Raw genomic sequence first — 24,413 nt, 5'->3', positions numbered from 1 at the left:
CTCGCTTTTGCTAGGGTCTCATTGTGCCTTCGGATCTTTGGTGAACCTTCCTCGTACAACATCACCAGCCGTAGAATACTCACACTCAAAACACAGTGTCTCCAGGGTCAAATCAACTAAACATGCCACTCCTAGATTTTCAATGCCCCTGGTTTCTCCTCTGAGTTTCCTCAGGCCAGTGCTTCACCAGGTTATCTCACCTCCGACCAATGAAGCCTCCGAAGGGCTTGTCCTAAACGTCCCCGTGACTTGCGCTTGATTTTGGAGCCGTTCAGCTACCTAGACGTATAAAAACTGGCAAATTGGTACAGTGGTAATCCGTGTGTGCGCGCGCGCGCGCCTGTCAACGATTTCTAAACTAGGCCATCAATCTTGTGGATCCTAGCATCCTCATGTGAAGCCCTATTGAATACTTGGATGAGATATAAAAAAAGAAAAAAGATTTAAAGATTATTAAGGCAATCTACTGGATTTTAACAACCAACACACACTTTGAATTCCCAGGCATCGAATTTCGAATTCCGAAATGCCATTTCTGAAATAATTTATAGACTTTTCCGAAGCTTGTTAATTACATTCGAGAAGGAGGAGAAATTTTATAATACCAAAATCGAAAATTAACATATTTAAATCATAATTTTGCAGTTTTTCACAGTATTTCATCCTAAACTCCAATGAGAACCTTCGAATAGTGATAAAATTTTCTCTAATCATAACCGGAGGATCTGAAAATGAACCTCTGCCTTCAAATACACTGCCAAAGCATCAGTTACGTTTCTAACCAGTCATTTATTAACTTTAGGCCGTAGGTAAATGTTTTTTTTTAAAAAAAAACATTATCTTGTCTGTTATAGTTTTTATCAACCTTTATATTGCATTGGTTTGTGAGATAAAAAAAGACGAAGATACTAAGAATAAAAGACACAGACAGAAAGACAGATAGCTTTGAAATTAATTTTTATACACTTAAGCATGGTCACCCACATGCCTATTTTTGAATCCTGTTACAGTAAAGTGACATCTTTTTTTTTTGTTTTTTCACCCACCTCAATTGATAGGGCCGGAGAAATGTACACTCAATAAAAGAAACTGCAGACTTGTTGAGATTGCAGGGACATAATTCTTTGATGCATTGAGAAAAAAGGCAGGAAAGGGAGAGGAAAAAACATGAAGCACTGGGGCCTCACTTTCTCTGTGATTCTTCTCATTCAAAAACTGGGGATTTTTCTCCAAGTGGAGACAGATGAGGGGTTCATAACTACCAAAGGAGTGCAATTTTTGTTGGATGGTAGCCCATTTTATGCAAATGGCTTCAATGCCTATTGGCTAATGTACTTTGCAACTGACCCTTCACAGAGAGACAAAGTGACAGACATCTGTTTTCCAAGAAGCTAAAGAACATGGCCTCGCAAGAACTCGGGCTTACAATGATGGTCAAGATAGAGCTTTACATGTCTCACCTGGCCACTACAATTAACAAACTTTCCAGGCAGTCATGAACTCATGATATATATATCTTGCCTGGTAACATTCTTTTTAGCCTTTTGAAATTCTCCATCCTTTGTTAATGATATGGTTTATCCTTTGTTAAAAGGTTAAATAGCTACTAGGAAGGAAGCTAGGAGGCATGGTATTAAGCTAGTTTTGAGTTGGGTGAACAACTATGTTGACTTTAGAGGGAGAAAAATTGTATGTGAACCAGGCAGCCAGTCAAGGATACTACAAGAGTCATATCAAGGTGAGGCCCGTGAGGGTGACTCTCCTTCTGTCTCCTTGCCATTGTTGTCATTATTCATCCTCTCATGGCTGACAGCTTGAGAAACAAATGATCCAACTAGTGTAGTCTCTCTCTCTCTCTGTCAATGTCCTTTCCTTCTATCTTTGCTGTATATATTGCATAGGCTATTCTCACAAGACGTAACAGTATCACCGGAGTCGCTTTCAAAGATGAGCCAACAATAATGGTTTGGGAGCTCATGAATGAACCCAGATGTGTCTCAGATCCATCAGGAAGGACCTTTCAGGTTAGCTAGACTTCTCCCCATCTTATCTTTTTTATTGTACATGTCTGATTCTCTTCATGAATACAGTATTTTCAGCCTTCAATATCTCTCAGCTCTATTATCTTTTGAATCTTGGGAGTTTATTAGATTTGTTTGTTTGTAAGAAAGTTATTTTTTTAAAAAAATTATTTATATAAAAAATAAATTTTAGAAAAGTAAATTATTTTTTTATGTTTGGTAGTGTCATAAAAAATAAGTTGAAAAACACTTTTCAGTATTTAATTAAGTTATGAAAAATAAACTGAAAAATAGCTTATTGATGTTTTTTTTTTATTTTCAAGTTTATTAAAATAATAATGAATAAATTTTACAAATTAAAAAGTTGAATGAGAATGAAATTGAAAAAAATCTAATTTCATAAATTATTTAAAATAAATTAAATTAAAATTAAAATAATTAAAATTAAATTTAACAGATAAAAAAATTGAAAGATAATGAAATTAAAATAATTATAATTATAATTTCATAAATTATTTTAAATAAAATAAGTAACAATAAAAAAAATAAGGATCAAATGTGATAGATAAAAAATTTCAATTTAAAAAATGATAAGAAAAAAGTAAATAACAATCATAAAAATAAGAACCAAAGTTAATATAAAAATCAAATTAAATCAAAATTTAAGGGATGAATTTGAAAAAAAAATCAAACAAAATATATAGCAATCATAAGTTTGAAGATCAAATTTGACATAATCAGCAAATAATATGATATTTTTAGATTTTTCACAACTTCTGAAAAGTGTTCTCCGCTCAAAATAAAAGGAAAATACTTTCCTGAAAATCAAGTCAAATTTTCCTTTAACAAGAAAGTGTTTTTCGTTGACTAACTTTTCTAATGGTAAACAAATACATGAAAGTTTAGAAAAATAGTTTCTAAAAAACCAATTTTCAAGAAATAAACACATCCTTAATATTATTTTCCAAATCTGTTCAGATCACTTAAGGGGTTATAGAGATTATTTTTCAGAATATATTTTATTTAAAGATATGTATAAAATATTTATAAAAAAAAAACAAAATTAAATTGCAGAGCTAAACACCTTCAAATTGAGTTTGTATGCTCACAGGAACTCACCAGATCAGATCTTATCTGTTAGATTTCCTGCCACCAACCCTCGAGGTTAACGCAATAAATTTAATTTAACTAACAGGTCCAGTATTCCTGTTGGTATAGGATTAGGTGAGAATTCTGGTAGCATTAATCTTGTTAACGTGGTCGGACAAAAACAAGGTCACTTCAAGATTAACCAAAAGCAGCACGCAAATACGTCCCCACTAAGAGCTATCAACTCCTTGTAAGTAAGAAAATTAATTTGATTACAAATTATTAAATAGAACACTACTGTTTGATTTTACTTAACGTGGCTTTGCATGGCAATCTTGGATCACAGAGATGGCTTCTTACTTGATATCTATTGGTGGAAACCACTTATTAGAAGCAGGTTTGTAAGGGGTTGGACTGTCGTAAAGATTGATTTAAAGTGCTTTTTCTTCAAAAATATTTTTAATATAATGTGTTAAAACAATACTAAAACATATAAAAAAATTTATTTAAAATTTTTTTAAAAAAACCTAAAAGTAAAACCCAACCGCAATGTTAGAAACCATCCTCTTCTCAAAAGCGGCAATCCAGTCCAAACTTTCACGTAGGGACAGATTTCATTGCCAACAATCAGATCCCTGGCATTGACTTTGCTGCTGTTCATTCCTACCCTGATCAATGGTATTAAGCATAAACTTTCCGCCTCAAACTATCCCTGCCTTTTGTTCTGTTATGTCACGCGGTGTAAAAATCTGAGCATATAGCATTTTTTCCTGGCAACACAGACGTTCCTCACCAAATACGGCTATTTTTTCTCTATGAACAGGCTAACTTGTTCAGGTGAAGCAAGCCAAGAATCCTTTTTGAACAATTGGCTTAACGATCGTATCCAAGATGCACAGAGCATCCTTCAGAAGCAAGTTCTGTTCACAGAGTTCGGAAAATCATTGAGAACATCGAATGATAACCAAAGGGACCAGCTACTATACTGTCTTCTGTCTACTCAGCTATTTATTCATCAGCTAGCAATGGAGGTGCTGCAGCAGGCGGCATGTTCTGGCAACTACTTACTAAAGGAATGGACTCATTCCGAGACTGGCATGAAGTAGTCTTCAGCCAGAACCCTTCAACAGCTAGTATCATTGTTGATTCAATCGGATTCGAAAGATGCACGCTAGGCTGAGGAACATTGAGAAGTCAGAGAGAGCAAAAGATATGAGAACGCCTCACTGGAGAGCTGGGAACAACGGCAACTAACATGGAAAAATGAGAAGCCAGGAGACTCTAGTTTTGATCATGTTAGACTAGCAAACTCTTTTAACTTAAAAAATTTGCGTCGTCGCTGAAGTTTTAAGTATCGAAATCTCTGTTAGGGATGTATCAGCTCATCCAATAGTACTTCTTTTAGTGAAAGGGAAAGGGAAGCATTTAAATTCTAATATTTGATAATGCTATGAAAAAAATAAATTAGAAAAAAAATTTCAGTTTAATTATGTTATAAAAAATAAATTGGTAAATAATTTCTTAATATTTTAATTTTTTAAAAAGTTTATTAAAAAAATAAAGATGAAATGATAAAAAAGTTAAAGGATGAAATTGAAAAAAAATTAATTTCATAAATTATTTCAAATAAAATAAATAACAATTAATAAAGATCGGATTTGATAGATAAAAAAATTAAAAAATATATAATTTCTTAAATTATTTCAAATAAAAATAAATAGAAACAAAAAAATAGAAATTAAATATGATAGATAAAAATTTTTAATTAAAAAAATAAAAAGAGAAACAAATAACAATAAAAAAAATAAAAACTAAAAATATCAAATTTTAAGAGATGCAATTAAAAAAAATTAAAATAAAATATATAACAATCAAAAGTTTGAGGATTAAATTTGATATAATTATCAAATAATAAGATATTTTTAAATTTTTCAAAACTTTAAAAAAATATTTTCCGTCCAAAATAAAAATATATATATTTTAATGAAAACCAAACAAATCTGTTGACTAATTTTTCTAATGATAAACAAACACAAAAAAATTTAAAAAGTAATTTTAAAAAAATCACTTTCCATAAAACAGACACCCAATCATTTTCCATAAAACAAACTACCAACGCTTAGAATCCAAATCATCCCCTTCTTGACTATGGCAATTTTATTCTAGTTCAAAGATTAATTCTGATCTAGCCAAACTGGGCTGAAGTTTTAAAGTCAGAATAAAAAGTTGTATTATCAATCCTGTGGTTTGAGCTTTAAGCAATGAACCTGTCCATATTTCTAAATGGACTTCAGGCGCCTTCGATTTATTCAAGTTAAAATACTACCTCTTCTATGCTGTTCTGTCACACATATGGAAGGAGTAAGTAATTTACGTACAAAGCAGTTCTTTGTGATCACAGCAACCAAATACAAAGATGCGGATTGATTGCTCCATCAGCTTCATCACTAGGATTCAGCTTTTTCTAGATAATGGTTCCATCTTTAATTGTTGCATTCTTCAGGACGGCTGTGATCCCTGATCTAATGTAAAATCCTTCACTTGGCCTGTCTGCTTCTTGAACACCCTGATGAGCCAGAGCAGATACATGCCGATCAAACACAGGACACTTCTAGGTGGTATTGAAAACACTCCAAGTTGACATGAAGTTTAGGGAGAACAGAAAGTTATACTTACATCAGCATTTGTGACGATCACATCTTTTCCTATCTTGGCATTCTTATCAATAATACAATTCCTGGGGAAAAAATGCATATGTTCTGCCATCAGGCCAAAGAATCCAAATATGAATATTTTAATAGGTATAAGCAATTATGATTGGATGATGTTACATGAAAGAATCGATAAAGCATTATAAACTGCAGAAACAACATGCAGGTCTCATCTTGTACACTGGAAGTTTCTGCATGTGTGCCTGTGCATGGGAAAGAGGAGTTGCAGCCAAAATCTTACCTGATTTTGGTATTCTGACCCACGCCAATTGGAACCTTTCCTTCCGCTAGCAGAGAGGCAATTTCAGATTCAGTTTGATAGTAGTCAGCACCCATCATCATAGTATCCTGGAGATATAAGCACCCTCTAGTTAGGCTATTACCATAATCAGTTGTCGCTCTGGAATTGAAAGGACAAATTGGCCAAGCTTCTACATGATGCCATCTTGGCATCAACTAACGATCACTATTTATGTTAAAATTCATGCACACAAAATCATGTGCATTTATGGGAATTCAATAAAAAAATGAATTGAGCACCTACCTTACGCATGCATCTGACCAGTACATCTTGACCCTCATTCAGATGGCAGAAATATGCAATTAGAATGGGAAGTTTCGGAAAACCTTGAAGACACTGCAAACGCAATGCCTTATAGAATGCACTCTGGTTTTTGCAGAATGATCTATCTTTTCCACGACTTCCTCAATATTACAATAACATTGCTTAAGATCATCATTACAGATTTTAATGGTATTTTTTTTAAATGCAGTCTGATATCATGAAGTGTCACCAAACACTACATGCAAACCAAATATAAACAAAAGCACAATCTGGAACCGGTATAGGCCCCTAAAGTATATTGTTGTCAGTGGACATCCTCCAATAACGTGCATTCCAACATAACTGGCCATGGTGGAGCCAATTTCCTAGCATACTGGCATGCTTAATTTCATACACTGCCATCAGGAGCCTATTTTTGGCTGAACTAATCAAATCCAACAGGGTTAGAATGTGATGGCCTAAATCCAGAACCCTGTCTCTGTAAGTCAATTAATTTAATACCAAAGAAAGCCTTCTTAATCCAGTACCAGCTTTAAACAAGAAGGGAAGAGAAGCCAGGAAACGAGGAAAGAAAAGGGTAAGAAAGCTAGCTTACTGTAAGCTCAACACCACTCTCTAAACGTGAGCGGACTCCTACAATAGAATGTTGCACGCTACATTCTCGTAAAAAGCAGCCATGTGAGATTATTGCATCGACAATCTGCAACAAAAAAATGTTACATGAGATGCAACAAGCACATTAGAAATTGTAACCTCATTTGCAATTGAAATCATACCCTGCATTTATCAACTTTAGTAGGCGGTAAGAATCTAGGAGAGGTGAAGAAAGGTGTCTTCGGATCGTAAAATTGAAACTTTGGTGGCTGCATTTAAGAAAACCAACTGATCAATTTGCAGAACCATGACCTTTTTGAAGAAAGGAAAGCCCCCTCATTGCAGTGCTACCAGGTTACTACAGAAACAAATGGTATGACAATGATGCCAACCTGCTCCGTGAGGGCCAAATTGGCATCAAAAAGGGACTTTATTGTTCCAATGTCCTCCCAGTAGTCGTTGAATAAATAAGCCTGAAAATTAAAAGAACTCAGAAATGCAGAAATTCAATTACTGGAATAATGTTAACTGATGCAAAAGAAATGAAAAATTGGAAGAGAAGGAAGGGCAAGTGGATGAATCTATGGTTGAGTAGCAATCTCACCTGGACATTATGCTCCTTCACAGCAGATGGAATGATTTCAGAACCAAAGTCGTTGCATGAGGGATAGCTACACCTCAGAAGCTTCAGCAAGACATCAGTTCTAAACACATAAACGCCCATTGAAGCAATATAGGGAAATTGCATGGCTTCTTGCTTGGAGAGTCCAAGAAGAGTGGTATCAACTTGCTGCAGTGCAAAGAAAATTTCACTAGCTAGACTTAGAGAAGACCAGAAAGGATCTTGATTAAGTCTATAACTAAGAATTGGAGCTCAAAAAAAAATGAGATAAGTACAGACTAACTACCATTGCTTTCAGATCAGTGCCCTTAGGTTTCTCAGCAAATTGAATGATACGCCCAGTGCTATCAATCTTCATCAGTCCATAATCTGATGCACGACTGCAAGATAACTAATTTCAATGAATTTCCAAATGCACAACAATATTTATCAACAAGTAATGTTATGAATGATGGCAAATTGAATGACATCAATTAGAATTCTATAGTTACCAGACACTGCCACAAGACCATGCAATATAGCGTAAAAGTACTCTAGAGATACCTGTCATCCATGGGTACACAGGAAACTGTAATATCTGCATTAGTGTCGATATGCTTCTGCAAATGCATTAGACATCAAAAGGCAGAAGTTAAGTCGGATTGTAGGGATCAGACACAATAGAAAACTGCATTTGATGCAATATCCCACAAGTGAACGCATAAAAAAGTACCTGAACAAACTCCATGTAGTTCATTCGATAAAGATGATCACCGGACAAGATCAATACATGCTCCACGTTCTTGGTCTTTGCATCCTGAATAAACAAGTGAAACCTATCTAGTCAAATTTACACTGGTAAGTTCAAATCTTCGACAGAAAGCAAAATTCTGAGCTCTCACCTCAAACATCCATATAAATTGCCTCACAGCATCTGCAGTTCCTTGAAACCACTTCTTTCCTGCTTCCCCTGGTGTTTGAGTAGCTGCCAAAACCTGTTCCTCGGGCAAAGATGTCTCTCTTAAAAACTTTCACACCAGTAGTTGAAAATAACACTCAATTTGACAACAAAGACAACTCTGTAGTCGCATGATTGATAAAGTAATAAGCAATTTAACAGAAATGCATTCTTTCATGATATTGCCATGCCTCAATAGACCAAAGCATAAGCTCCTCCTATGATACTGTTCTGGTGTATTGTATACAATTTAGAAGATTCTAAACACTCCTTCACCAGAACCATCTTACCTCCACAAATCCATCTCCAAAACTAACACCGTTGCCAAAGTTATAAGTACGAGCTAGATGCCGATTGAGTGAGAAGGAATTAAACTGGGTTAGGATGAAAATCTTCTTTATCCCACTATTGATGCAATTACTCATAGGAATATCAATCAACCTGTAACAGCCTCCAATTGGAACCTGTATTTAAGAAACACAAACATAAATCTACAGTTATTCTTAATAAAATACAAAAAAAAAAAAAATCCAAGCCCCCCCTATGATTTCAGCTTTTTCACAAAAACTCAAAAATTATTTCTAGAAACCATGAGCTAATCAAATCTTACCGCGGGCTTCGCCCTTCTGCTAGTAAGAGGAAAGAGGCGTGTCCCAGCTCCTCCACCTAATATGATCGAAGCTACATTACTTGGGTCTGCTTGTGGAGTCTCAAACACCGGTGCCTCAAAAATCTAAAATCAAAATAAAAAAATACTTCAGTATTGCAACCTAGCAGAATCAAACATTAAAATATAGACATCAGATGTTGAACAGTGTATGTAATTACCACAGTTTCTTCGTTAACATCTGATGTAAGAAGAGAGTAAGCAACTCCAGGCTTGATCTTCTTAACACGACTTCTCAAATTTTTCCGCAACTGGGCTCTCGAATCCCAGCTCTTCAGGTTCTTCTTAAGATTCTCACCCCAAAAGATAGTCCCGTCATTTCCAATACCTCCTTTGTTAAAATTTACCGCATTGGCGCCAGCACTTGCCATCAAGGCACCACAGAAAGAATCCATCTTTGAATCAAACCAAGAAACTACAACCCCAACTATTTTTCCCTTTCTTTAAATGTAAGATCCAAGAAATTTGGAATCCTAAGATATTAGTATCATGACATTTCCAAAATGTAAAAATGTTTTCTTGAAGGTCCCTAAATAGTCAGAAACCAGAGCAGATGCAAAAATGATGAGAGACAAAAGCCACCCTGTTAAATCTAAAGCTTTGAATATCAGAATCCAAATGGTCCAGAAAACAAAAGGAGACTAAAAAGATTAAATTTTTTCACTGGCTGGCAATAATTTAGGAGAAAAGGAACTGAAAATGTGTGAACTTTGAGTGCCTGACAGTTGCAGGCAGGATAGGAGATTGAATGCAAGAGTGGTGATTAGTTCAGATTGTGAAGTCACGAGAAACAAAGGAAGTAATGGTGGGTTTTGAATATTCTACAGAAAGATTTGGAGGAGAGAATCACTAGTGATCTCTATGTATTGCCACTCTTGACTCCTCAGTCTGCGGTTGCCACAGTTCTATGGGCTTCTAGTGCCAGCGTGTTAGCTCCCTTGATCCTGGCTATTTCTAGTCACTATACAACATCTTTTTGAGGAGAAAAAAAAAAGAAATATTTATCAATTTGTTTGATTTCACTTGTCGTGTTCATCATTTGCTTGTGATGGACCACAAAACAACAATAGTCCGTTAAAGTCTACCCTTCTTAAATGATTTGTAGAATTTTAATTATTTTTTAAAATATTTTTTATTTAGTAATATATTAAAATAATATTTTTTATTTTTTTAAAATTATTTTTAATATTAAAATAATTTAAAAACAAAAATAATTTTAATTTAAAACAAAGAAAAAAATTAAAATTATTTAAAAACAATTTTAAAACACAAAAACATACCGTGTCTAACTCTCTTAATATAATTTGTAGAAGTGTTTAATATCATTTTAAAAAATAAAAAATAAGTGATTTTATCAAATTAAGTGTTTTTTTTTTCGGGGAGTAGAGATTCAAATTGAAGAGATCCTAAAGGGATGGGAACACGAGTGGAAATGGAGCTACAAGCTCATAGCTCCAAACAAGTAATTTGACAGCTATAGTTAGACATTTCAGAATATGATTATTTATAGTAAATGGAATAAATGGACTCGAAAGATAAATAAATAAATATATATATATATATATATATATATATATATCACGCTCGTGTATATGCAAACAAAATGTCCACACTTCACCGGATTAAGGGGCAAAAACGAGCTATATTTTTCATGCATCACCGGAGAAGACACCGGAGGAGCCAAGGCAGGCAGCTGATAATGTTAGGTGCGGACTGGGACACGCATAGCTCACTGCTCACTGGTGCAAGTTGGGAGGCACGCACGCAAGGGTGTGTTGAGGCTTAGGTTCAAGCTGGCCATTAATATTGAACACAAGTAATAGGAATGTTGTGAAAAATGTGAACACAAAACCATCGATCAGATTCTCCATTTTTATTGCACAAACCGAATGCTTCTGATCGCTGATTGCTGATCTAGATACTAGCTATCCTCTGGCTTCCTTGTATACTAATGCTGCAGTCATAACCTTTTAGTTTCCCTTAGTTGAGTTTTGAGTCTTTTGATGCAATGGGTGATCAGGAGTTAATTGTAGCGTGGTGGTAAAAAGTTTAAGATCTATACAGTAGTTCTCGAGTTCGAGTTAGGACGTGCATCTCTTGTAAGAGTCTGGAACAGCTAGGATTTTACTCACTCACCTAAACCCACAAAATACGCTTTCTAGAAGGTGAGGTTTTCTCGAATCCAAAAACAAAAACAAAAAAAATGTATTGTTCATTGTTTTAAAATTTTGAATGGTCGACAAGTTTGAGTTTTTTTAAAAAAAAATATTTAGATAATTTGGTAAAAAAATTAGATGAACTTGGTAAATCATTAACTTGAGCTTGACCTGATTAAGATTTGGTTTTTAATCCGTTGATTTTTAAAAAATAAATCGTAAGCAATATATATTAATTTTAGTTTATTTTTTAAAAAAATTAGGTCAGTATATATTAACTATTAATTTTTCTAACTTATTATTCATGTTTTATCTTGAATCAGATTTTAAAACTATATATTTATTTAGCTGATTAACACTACTTATAAAAAATAATCCTTTTGTTTTCTCGAAGAATAGAGAATATGGATGTAAATTAAGTTTCAAACTAGTTAAATTAAGTTATTTAACACTTGTTTAGCTCCTAAATTTCTTTCATACCATATTTTTCTAAACTGAGTCGAGATATTAAACAGATTCATAATCGTCCATGAACAAACAATATTTTTATATTATTTGTTTGTGTGGCTGGATTGCTTTTTTATTTTTAAATTATTTTTTAAATATTTTTAAATTATTTTGTATATACTAATATTAAAAATATATAAAATATTATTTTAATATATTTCTAAATAAAAATACATTAGAAAAGCACATTTTTCACACTTCACAGGTCATATGCTAACGAGATTTCACATTTACCATGCATCTGGTTTTTTTATAGTTGTTAACGTATTATTAAAAGCATAGTTTTTAGATCCGGTTTGGATCTGGGGTTTTAATCGGGTTATTAGGTTGTCCAGATTAATTTTTTTAAAAAATCAAAACGACATCATTTTAGTAAAAATAAACAAAAATTAATGGATCACAACCGAGTTTTTTACCAAATCATACTAGATTTTTTTATTTTTATTTTTTATTCAACCTGGTCTAGTTTTAGTCTCGGATCGGTTTCAAAACTATGATTAAAAGTACCTTTTTATTTTTTACAATTCATGTGTTCAAATACATTTTCACGCAGAGTAATTAATTTTCCCACGACGAAAGAGTAGAACATGTGCAATATTTTTTCTTGTTTTCTCAAAGAAGAGTGCATAATCTTTGAAATATACATTTCTTTTGTATCTAATTTTTATCATATCGTTGAGAATTGGTTCAAGTACATGCTTATAATTTAATTTACTCCGTGTATCATTATTTTAATATATTTTTATTTAAAAAATATTATATATTGCATTACTGACACACATTTAATGTGTGTTTGGTATTATATTATATTATGTTTTTTAAAAAAACTTTTTATTTAGAAATTTATTATGATAATTATTTATTATTTATTTATGATATTAGTATATTAAAATTATAAAAAACACTAAAATATATTAATATAACAATATTTAAAAATAAATATATTTTTCAACCGTACTCAATCGCAAATTAAAATATACTCTTAAACAAATACTTGAAGTATTTTTTAGGGATTCCTAGAGGTTGCTTTTAAATGTATTTTTTATTTATAAATATATTAAAATAATATTTTTAAAATTTTAAAATTAATCTTTGAAACTAACACATTTAAATTATTTTAAAATATAAAAAAATAATTTAAAACTAAAAAATATAAATGCACGGTTATACCTACTAAAAAATAGATTGTTATTTATGTTCTGTTTGTTTTTACATGTTAAAAACGTTTTTGAAAAAAATTAAAATTTTTTTATTTTTTTATTCACTTCAAATTAATATATTTTAAATATTTTTAAATTATTTTAATACATCAATATTAAAAATAAAATATATATATTATTTTAATATATTTTTAAATAAAATATATTTTAAAAAACAACTTCAATCAAATCAAATTTCAATGCAGCCTGTAAACTCGTGTTGGGAAAGCAATGATAATTTCAAATATGTACGATAAAATGGACTTTAATTATAAAACATAATTAACAAGATGTACGGTTGGTATTCAATCACATACACACTGTCAGGTTATTTTTTTGGATGACCATGTTAGCGCTGACCATGTGAAGACTTCGAGTCCCAAGTTTTGTTTCAGGGTGACAAGTGGACATAAACGGCAGACTGGTATTTCCTCTGAAAAGTTTTGTTCACTGAAAAATAATTCTTTTTTAAAAAATAAATTTTAGAAAAGTAAATTTTAAAAACATAAATTAATTTTTAATGTTTGGTAGTGTAATAAAAAATAAATAAATAAAATATTTTCCAGTATTTAATTATGTCATAAAAAATAAACTGAAAAATAACTTATTAATATTTTATTTTTTTCAAATTTATTAAAATAATAAGGAACAAATCTTACAAATTAAAACGTTGAATGAGAATGAAATTGAAAAAAAATATAATTTTTTAAATTATCTCAAATAAAATAAATAATAATAAAAAAAATATAGATCAAATATAAAAAAAAAGATAAAGAAATTAAAATAACAATAATTAATATTTTATAAATTATTTCAAATAAAATAAATAACAATCAAAAGAATGAGAATCGAATTTAATAAATAAAAAATTTCAATAAAAAATAATAAGCAAAAAGTAAATAATAATTATAAAAACAAGGACCAAAGTTAATATAAAAATTAAATTTTAAGAGATGAAATTGAAAAATAAATATTCAAAACAAAATATATATAACAATCAAAAGTTTGAGAACTAAATTTGATATAATCAGCAAATAATATGATATTTTTAAATTTTTCACTACTTCTGGAAAGTGTTTTCCGTCTAAATTTTATAGAAAAATACTTTCCTAGAAACTAAACCAAATTTTCCTTTGATGTAAAATATATTTTGTTAATTAATTTTTTTAATGATAAATAAATACAAAAAATTTAAAAAATAATATTCTAAAAACTATTTTTCATTAAACAAATATGGTCTAAGCAATAAATGACCCCACGTGTCTATCACTTTCAATTTCCTCCATGCGGTGGCGTTGAATGTGTTCCAGGATTGCGTTTGTTAACGTGGCACCGCCTTAACATAGAAGCTATATTTTGATTTTTTATAAAATATCGATAAGATCGGATTTATAAATTATAAAAGAATCAAATGAATCGGATCCCTCAAAACTTTATCTGATTAAATTAAAAATTAGCTTCAAATCCTAAATTTTACAGGTAAATCTGTCAGATCCAGTGAGATTTAATAAATATAATTTTGCTTTGCTGGATGGTTATTGAAGTTATCATCTATTTGGTCAACGAAAATTTTAGGGTAAATCAGTCCACGCCCAAAAAATTGATTTTAAGACAGCATGTGTATTTTTTAATGATTTTAAGGTAGATATGATTCCAATTGTATTTTAACCAAGCATCCTCGTATTGTCTACTCTGAAAGATTCACCACTCCAAATTCTTCAGCTTCGAAAATATAAAAAGATGCATGAATTCAAGCTTTTTGAAAGTATGATAAATATTAGTTTTTAAAATATTAAAATATATTAAAATAATATTTTTTTAACATTACCATTTTAAAAAAATATTCAGCTTCAAATTATTATCTTATTATAATATATTTCTAAAAAAACACTTGAAAAAATAATCTTTTAACACAAGCACTATTTTAATTGAATTTAACGAGACAACATTCTACGTAAGCATGCCGTAACGTTCTTGAATTTTACTTTGTACAAAATTCCACGTGTCGTTTTGTAAGTTCATATGACGGAGCAAGGTGCCACTTCAACATGTAAGCATATGCCATGGTTACATGTGTTTAGGCACTTTAGCAGCCTCTGTCCCACGACTGCGATGTTTGCTGCACTTCTGACCGTTCACGTAGCAAGGCGACAACTATTCAAATGCACGGCCTGCCTCTTTGACCGATGGGGTGTCAATTTGCTGATAGACAGGTCATCACCGTTTTTCTCCTTGCGCGTGCTATACTTGGACAATATTTGTGGTTCAATGGAAGGAGGCTAAAAATCAGTTTGCAATAAATGCCAGGTTGCAATCTGCATCTACAGCCACTGTGATTAGTTTCTGTATGTGAATTAAATATATTTGATATTGTAATAAATTTTATAATTACAGTTAAAAAAATTAATAAAAAAACTGTAGCTGTGGTCTTTTTAGATATATACACACGCGTGAGATAAAATTATAAATATTATCTAAGTAATATTTAAAATAAAATCATGGGTAAAATCCAATGTAAAAAACAAAAAGTATTTAACCAATCAAAAAAAAATTCATCCTTGTTAAAAAACATAAGCTGTTACATTATAAAAGAAAACATTGTTGATGGTGGTGTATTAAAATTAACAATAAAATAAAACTAAAATAAAACAGGGATTTTACTCTATTCTCGTCGCAAAATACTATTTACTTGAATAATTTTTAAAAATTATATATATATATATATATTAATTTCAATTGCACTCTCAAATATTAGATTTATTAAGAACTAAACTTCATAATCTTTTTCAATTTATTTTAATGAGGTTATTTCAATCTCATGACTTGAACTACGAATTTACCAGTTTTATTCGGTTAACTCGAGTTTTTCTCTTTTTTATTAATTTTTTTCCTCGCAAAATACTATTCGCTATATTTTTGTTTTTTTATTTGTTTTTTTTTCAATTTCAATTATGTCCTTCAGCATTAAGTTTATAATGGACTATACTTTATAATTTTTTTTCAATGCACCTTTTACAAGGTTATCCCAATCTTGTGAACTGAACCACGGGTTTAACAAGTTAGCTCGAGTTTTTTTCTTTTTTTTTTCTTGTTTGTTTTTCTCAAATTTATCCTTCAACACCAAGTTGATTGAGAATTAAATTCCACAATTCATTTTGGTTTGCTTTTTATAAGGTTATTTTTGTCTTGTGACTCAAGTAATGGGTTTAACGGGTTAACTCATGTTAACTCAAGTCTTTTTCTATGTCTTTTTATCAAGTTTTTTTTAAAAAAATCTCATATTTCAACACCAGGTTAATTGAGAATCGAGTTTCATAATTTGTTTCAACTTGCTTTATACTAAGTTTTCGTGGTTTTCAGGATGAGTTTGACAAATTAACCCGAGTTGACTTAAGTTTTTTTTCAATTTCTTCCTTTAACATTGAGTTTATTAGAAATTGAGTTTTTTATATTTTTTTAACTTGTTTTCTACAAGGTTACCACGATCTCATAGCCCAGTATGCATATCAGTAGGTTAACCCGGTTTAATCTGAATCGATTCGATATGTCGTTGTTTTGATATTTATAAAAAAAATCCTTTATTGAACATTTATTTCGAGTCAAACTATATTTTTCATCGATTATCGAGTTATTTTTAAATCTATCAAATCGACCAAGTAATATTAGGTTAATCCTCATTTATATTTTTTATAATAAAAAACATTAATAAAATAATATTGTAAAAATCAAGTATCTAATCTAATGTGATTCTTAAAACATGGATACGAATGAAGATATGACGACTTGCATGAAACTGGAGCTATAATCAGATGAACGAAATATGGATATGATTAGGGATGTTTATTTTTAGTTCGGTTTGGTTTTTATAAAAAAAAAGTAATTAAACTGAATTAAAAAAAAACAGAAACCGGTTCAAACTGACCGGTTTTAGTTTGGTTCGGGTTTTTAGGATAAAAACCGCTCAAACCAGTTTGGCTATGTTTGACTCGGTTTTTTCCGGTTTTAGCTCAGTTTTTTCCGGTTTTTTTTATTTGGATTCAGTTTGTTTTTTTTAGTTTTAGGCTTATAAAACCAAAACTGAACCAAACCGGTCGGTTTTTTCAAAATTTTAATCGGTTTTTTCATGGTTCAGTTTTTTCATTTATTTTTTTTTCAATTTTCTTGATTTTTCGATATTATTACTCGTTACTCGCTATGAAGAAGAAAAAAGTTCCATTTAATTTATATCATCTTCTTTATGAATCACGTGGGCAAGAATTATGTCCGTGAAATAATTGGAGAATAGTTTAAAGATTTTGGTACTTTCCATTATTGAACGGCAGAATTAGAATTTAAACCCGAAGACCTCATGGAACTTACTTGGATCAGAGAAAATTAATGAGCCAAACACGGAAACACCCGTTGCTGAACTGAACCTCTCTATGATTATTTTTGGTACCAATTTCTCTGTGATTCTAAACATTCCTGATGTGGACATAAACGAGTTAGAATTACAGTTATTAAACTTGTAATTTAAAGTCTGAATTGAAAAAGATATTAATTTGATAAAACTGTTGGGTATACGACCAAAAGTCCCACATTGGCTAGAAATGGGGAGAATCATGGGTATATAAGGATGGATAAATATCTTCATTGGTATGAGGCCTTTTGGGTATAGCCCAAGAGCAAATCCATGAGGGCTTAGGCCCAAAGTGGACAATATCATACCAATGTGGAGATAAGTGGTGTCCATAGTCCTTACAAAAACTTGGTTAATTCAATTGAGTGTTTTTACCTGATTGGTCAGTTAAATCTGATATTTTTTTAAATAAAATAATTAATTTAAATGATTTGCAAGGTGGCACGATGCCTCAAGCTCCTATCCCAAATATTTCGGGCATTACAGGACTGGCCCAAGAGAATCATAAATGCTGGCCCAGAATTGAAAAAGAAAAAAAATCGAGCTAGACACAGCCAGCACCAAAAAGCCCATGACCGCAAATAACCTCATCCTCAACAAATACTCCATCACCACCACCACTTCTCCTCTCTACCTCACAGACACAAGAAATGGCACTTAGTCTGACTAACACTTTCCTCCAAACCAAACCAATCTCCCTTCCTCTCCCACCCATCAAAAAGGTAAGATTACCCTAAACCCACTCGTAAAACAATATGTATTTTTAAAAATCTTGGTTGCTTATTATTATTTTTTAGTAATTGCAGGTGAAAGTGAGCGCGGCAGGGAATTACGGGCTGCAAGTGACGTGCAGGAAGAAAGACATACACCCAGAGTTCTATCAAGACGCCAAGGTGTATTGCAATGGAGAGCTAGTGTTGACAACAGGTGGGACCAAGCAAGAGTACGTGGTGGATGTGTGGTCAGGCAACCATCCGTTTTACCTCGGAAATCGGTCCGGTGTTCTCGTAGATGCTGACCAGGTGGAGAAGTTCCGTAAGAAATACGAAGGGCTTTCGCAGATTATGGAAATTCCTGTACTTAAAGGTGAGGTTATTTTGCCTTCCAGGAAAAAATCTTCTGCTGGTAAAGGGGGAAAGAAGAAGTAGAAACCACAAGGTATGGATAATTGTTTGAGGTGATCCGGGGGCTCTGGTTTGGTTTGGTTTGTCTGGTAATTGTAAAATGATGCACACCTGTTTGATGAAATGCCTATTTTTTGTTGTTAAAAAGTGAATCTTTTGTGGGCTTATATGATGCTGCATTGCCTTGTGTTTATTTTTTGTTAGTTGCTGGATTTATAGCAGAATAGAAATAATTGAACTGGAATGTACTCGGCCGGATAACTATATCATAAGGGTTAATTTTTAGAGTGCTGACATTTGAGGTTTATGCGAGGTCAAGGAAAAAATGACTTCTGCATTGTTGCACAATCCGTTGTTCCGATGGAAACCTGTTTAAGAATCAAGTCTCGGAGGATGTTCATACATGGAGCATGTTGTGGAATTCCTTTCAAATGTTAAGCTGTGGGTGTTAATTTTTAAATTAGCCACGTTTCTTTCAGCTTTCAAGGGAATGGGAGTTGTAGATTGAAGTTTTTGATGTCTTAGAACGGGTTTAAGTGTGGTGGTACTTAAGGTTTTTTTTTTCTTTTTGCACAGAGGCTATCATAGATGCAGACATGTATAGAAGAAAAGGATACTTTTAATGGCAACTTATTGCACTGACACAATTAAACATTGACTCGAAGGACATAGATGCAACTCATAATAGCCATAGATGGCTTATTTGATAGATACCAAGCACACAGGGTAGTTATAGTATCATTCATTTGGAGTTGGATGATGAAACTTGATGATCATCATTCTGGCATAGAGTTTAAGACTTGATTAACAGTTGAAGTAGCAGAAACATGCAAATCCTGGGAACTGTGCATGGCAAGCTCCATGAACTGCCCTTTGCAACGTCTTGCATTCATGAGCACAGTTAACAGAATTTGCTTCGCCTCTGGCAAAGTTTTGCTTCTGTCATCAGCATCTCCGCAACCTAGAATTAAGTTACCATACATTCATGAATTCTCCGAAGACCAGGATAATGTAGAAACATTTATGACAGGAAGTCAAAATGCAATTGTATGGGGCTTGCTGGAGAGTAAGCTTGCAACTTGATGTGCTTCCACGGTGGTCTGGCAAGGCAAATGACCTCAAAACACAAGTTGTGAATTCATGAGCTCGAAATTTCAGCTGGACACTCATTTTTTTAGAAAGTTAAGGGGTGGCAGTGTCGACAACAACAGCATATTTTTAGTGATAAAGATTTCATTTTCGGCGGTGATGGTCCTCGACCGCTTGGTTTAGCAGTAAAGATTTTTGTTTTCCCCGTTCAATTGTTGGATTCTAGCCGTGCCGTGTAGAAGAAGGTTGGGGAATAAACGTTTCGGCCCTGTTTAATTTTGTTTTTTAAAAGTATTTTTGAAAAAAATTGAAATTTTTTTAATTTTTTTAAGTTAATATTATTTTGATGTTTTTAGATTATTTTGATGTGTTGATATTAAAAATAATTTTTAAAAACTAAAAAAATATTATTTTTATATATTTTTAAATAAAAAATATTTTAATAGCTTCAGGAGACACAGGTTTGGTGATGAGAACTAGATGTGTTATGATTGCAATGCGTCCTGTCCATAACGGGTTATGGCTTGTCTTATTGTTGGCAATACATACAGACATGTGTGTGCACGGACTGCAACAATAGATTCTGAAGTCATCCAATTTGAAAGGGTATTTTCACTTGTTAGTATGCTTATCGGGCCACCGGAAAATAATTTTCCGCCGAGCAGACCTTTCAAGCGAGTGCATTAGGCAAGTATTAAGCGGCGGGTGCCCATTTGCTTGGATAGAGGAAAATATAGCCTGAAAAGCGAGGTGGCAGTGATATATCCCTTTCTTTTTGGTTCAAGGGCTCATTTCTTATTCAATTAATTCCGAACATGTTTTAGGCCCTTCCCTCTTATGGAACCTCGACCGATTAAAATCGAAGGGGCTTTATTAAACCCATGAGAGTGTTCCTTTCTCGCTATCTTGGGCCAATTCCTGCATCCTCCATGTGCTCCGAAGAGACCAAGCTATGCCACATCAGTGTATCCTCCGATAGCTGTACCCAACAGAAAAAGCCATGCTCTCTTGCTTGGAATCATGTCTGTCAAGTCCATGCTCTTTCTTACAAACCCAAGCCATAGTTGTCATTGCAAGTGAGTATTAAAACAGAGGACGATTCTCGTTCCATCTTCTCAAGATTATCCCGCCAAGTGCACCTATGGGCAAAGTGTTGTGATTTGTCTTGCGGCAACCTAAAAATCCTAGCATTCGGATTATGACACGTAGCTCGTTGTGGATAATCTGAGAGCCCAAACTTCACTTTTGGAAAGAGAAAAGCTGTCAATCCTACAAGTCGTAGATGTTTAGGGAATAAAAGTTGACTGCACTCTAATGGGCGGGCTTCTTTACTTTAGACTTTGATTCCCACTTTATTAATTCTCTAAAAAAAAGAAACAAATAAATAAAACATTTACAAATGATTTGATGAACCACATCGTACCATGACTTTATAGCCATTTTCAAGCAATAGTTTATTTCATTAATTACAAGTTGTAGAAAAGAAAGCAAGTTGTCGTTAATTCTCTGTGGATTTTCCATCTATTAAGCAGTGTGTATATATCTCGATCGTAAACAAACAAAATCTTAATCAGTAGAGTCATGGAGGATTGAAGAAAAAGTCATGTTCTTATCAACCATCGTAACATGTTAGTCTTATCCAGTCCAAATCAAGAGTAATTACCCTTTCATTTCTCCTTTCTTTATGTTTGTCTTCATGAGGAGGGCAAGCTCATAAAGTTGTCGCGAGTCAGAGTTAGAACACTCGGGATAAGATTTCATCCAAACAACTGCATGATGCCTAGAAATTTCGTACTTTTTAGTGGGCATACTTTAACTCAAAAATCAATGCGTATATTTCATACTTGTAATAAATAATACTCAAATATGACCTGATTCTTCACATCCAGCTGCAAAAATGATAGAGACGGTTTAATTATTTCAATATAAGATTGTGAAAAAAATATCAATCTTCCACGAAATCGTGTTAGTGCCTGATTGGAATGAAACCATATATGTTTTAGCCGTAATAACAAGCAAATACTTAGTCAAAACGGGGAGGTGGAGGAGACCTCGACCGATGCTCTTTCTTGGTAATTCTCTAATTTATTAAACACTTGCATTCATGAACCGTTGGCTGCCTAGTCAAAAGTTTATTACGAAACAAAAGGCGAGCATGACTGTGACTCGATGTTCTTAATTAATTATATGCATGCATGCACTTTTTTAGAAACAATGAATTAATTAGTTAATCGATCCCAGACGAGTTGGCACTTGGTAAATATTAGTGGTTCCGGGTATTTGTTACATGCCTATGCATGTCAGTCTTAATTTGAAGCTTATCCCAAGTTTGTCACTGAATTTGTCTCTCAAATTATGGTTTTGGATTCATATCTTATTGGATAAAGTCGTGGAATATATATATATATATATATATATATATATATATATTTGGTATTTTGATGTAAAATATTTATTTGCTTTAAAATATATCAAAATAATTTTTGTTTTTAGATTTTTAAATTTTTTTTAATTTCAACAAGTCAAAATTATTAAAAATAAAAAAATAATTAAATATCATTTTAAACTAAATATACTTTTAAAATACATGAAACATACTTTTAAATACAAAAACAAGTTATTTTTAAATTAATTAAATAAATAAAAATGTTTGAAGCCGAAGGCATGGGAGCCTATGCGCAGTCACGAAACCCAACTAGAGAGTGATGTGTTTGATTTTTTAGGTCGGTCCAGTGGGCATGTTTTAATAACGAAGATAATTACTATTGCAACCTAATGCCTCATAGTTGTTGGGTAAAATTTTGATTTTTTTATGTTTAAAATTTTTAGATTATTTTAATGTATTAATATAAAAAATAAAATTTAAAAAATAAAAAATATTATTTTAATATATTTTTAAATAAAAACAATTTTAAAAAAATACAAAACATTACGTCCAAGGAACATTATATAATGACTAGTGAGATTTGCACAACAAATCTTAAGTTCGAGACAATACGGCATCTCATGAAATATATTAGAATTTTACTTGTTTATTTAAATTCATAAAATATATTATTCGATTAGTAAAATTTTCTCAATTCAAAAAAAAAAATTATATAAAGACTAGCATCTCTTGAAATGCTGGCTTTAAAAAAAAGGCATATAGTACAATTGAATGATAGGTTCTCCAATAAACCCCTAGAGATGAATTATTACCTTCATATTTTTCTGGGACCCCCAATCATGTCTGAACCTTTTTTCAATATCCCATGCCCTTGCACGTGTAAAGTGCCTGCCGAAAGAAGTTCCCTTCCTCCCTTTCCACGGCCAAACTGTGGTGGTTCTATTATACGTACTTGGATCGATCTAACTCTATAAAAATACGAAAAACGACCAAACCCTAAAATAAAGAAAAAGATGGAATTATATATTTTCTCCTGTAACTCACAACAAAGAAAAAAATAAATAGGAGAATCAAAGTATGTAATACTGTTACAATAATTTTTCAAAAAAATAGTCAAAATTACTTCTTTCTAATATAAAATAAAAATCTTTTAAATTAATCTCTCAAACTTTATGTTTATTTCAACTGCCATTGAAGTCACATGATATTCCCCTCCCATGACTCATCTCTACCTGCACAGCTACTGGTCCTGGTCACTTCCTGAACCCTAAAAAGGGTGGCAGCCAGTGACTTTCACGCGGCGTGGATCGCTGGCCATTGAAGGCCTTTTCGGCTCACTTTGTATTATCTGGAATAATCAAACCAATCAGTATTTCATGGGTTTCACCATCTTCCACGACCAAACCACAAAGTCCCATGAGAGCTATGTCTATGACTCTATCCACTGTCTGTCCTTTTTCAAGAGCTCATGAATTTCCCATGGAAACCCAGTACTGCTAAAAGATTCACTTTGATCATGAACCCTATTGCCTTTTCTTTCATGGCTGATCATTATTATGACATGGAAGGAGTTTCGAACAATATCATGGCATGAATTTACATGGATTCCCGGAATTCATTGGACCATGGATCATATCCCATCAAATAATGATTTTTTTTTTAATGGCTATGTGAATAAATTAACCATACCGCAGCATAACACATGACCGATTAATATCATGTTTAGCACCGTGCTTCAACTTCAATTTTAAAAATTCTAGAATTTTTGTGTTTTTTATTGTTTTAATATTTTCATATCAAAAATAAATTTTAAGAAATAAAAAATAATATTATATTAATACATTTCTAAATAAAAATTATTTTTGAAAAGAAAAATCTATCAATTTAAATGTGATACAATAATTAAATTAAAAATTATTTTTTAAAACCATTATACTAGTCTGATCAAGTATTTTCTTGATTTAACTCTGTTTAATTTATTCATAAAAATGTTTATTATACTATCTGTTAGTGACATATATCCACTTAGCTATGAGAGATCTCGATCTGTTTTTATTTTTGCTGGTATGACTATATATATATATATATATATATATATATAATGAGATTGAGTGTTCTTCACGGAGGAGAGTCACGCGCTCCATCCTCGTCCTTACTTACTTACAAGGAGAAAAGGCTTTTTAATTTTTTCTCCATCGAGTCGGGTTTTTTTTTCGAGTATCCATTGAGCCGGGAATTTTAACCGTCCACGTGGCTAACCAGAGGAATCTGAAAAACATGAGTCTATCTATGCATGCATAAAATGGATCATTCTCAGGCTCAATATCTCTATATATAAAAAAAAAAC

General features: G+C 32.1%; 2 protein-coding genes and 1 pseudogene across 2 annotated transcripts; 2 read left to right on the top strand and 1 right to left on the bottom strand.

Moving 5' to 3' along the window:
• The first annotated feature begins 1,164 nt into the window (after positions 1-1,164).
• Positions 1,165-4,526, top strand: LOC133692505 (mannan endo-1,4-beta-mannosidase 7-like; annotated as a pseudogene).
• Positions 4,527-5,356: 830 nt separating this feature from the next.
• Positions 5,357-10,154, bottom strand: LOC133692504 (glucose-1-phosphate adenylyltransferase large subunit 1-like). The gene is made up of 14 exons (XM_062113505.1): positions 9,368-10,154; positions 9,150-9,272; positions 8,830-9,003; positions 8,484-8,576; positions 8,315-8,398; positions 8,146-8,201; positions 7,889-7,982; positions 7,585-7,770; positions 7,373-7,453; positions 7,163-7,249; positions 6,982-7,086; positions 6,063-6,169; positions 5,787-5,847; positions 5,357-5,676 (listed from the first exon to the last, which is right to left on the bottom strand). The coding sequence occupies exons 1-14, from the start codon at positions 9,599-9,601 to the stop codon at positions 5,575-5,577; spliced, it is 1,587 nt and encodes a 528-aa protein (XP_061969489.1). The 5' UTR covers positions 9,602-10,154; the 3' UTR covers positions 5,357-5,574.
• Positions 10,155-18,030: 7,876 nt separating this feature from the next.
• LOC133691086 (large ribosomal subunit protein bL31c) lies at positions 18,031-18,758 on the top strand. Its single transcript, XM_062111420.1, has 2 exons — positions 18,031-18,189; positions 18,274-18,758. The coding sequence occupies exons 1-2, from the start codon at positions 18,118-18,120 to the stop codon at positions 18,613-18,615; spliced, it is 414 nt and encodes a 137-aa protein (XP_061967404.1). The 5' UTR covers positions 18,031-18,117; the 3' UTR covers positions 18,616-18,758.
• The last annotated feature ends 5,655 nt before the right edge of the window (positions 18,759-24,413 follow it).

The sequence above is a fragment of the Populus nigra genome, chromosome 4, assembly GCF_951802175.1.
Source record: "Populus nigra chromosome 4, ddPopNigr1.1, whole genome shotgun sequence".
Taxonomy (NCBI): domain Eukaryota; kingdom Viridiplantae; phylum Streptophyta; class Magnoliopsida; order Malpighiales; family Salicaceae; genus Populus; species Populus nigra.
Note: the sequence above shows the minus strand (reverse complement) of the source record. Positions and strands in the feature narration are given on the sequence as shown.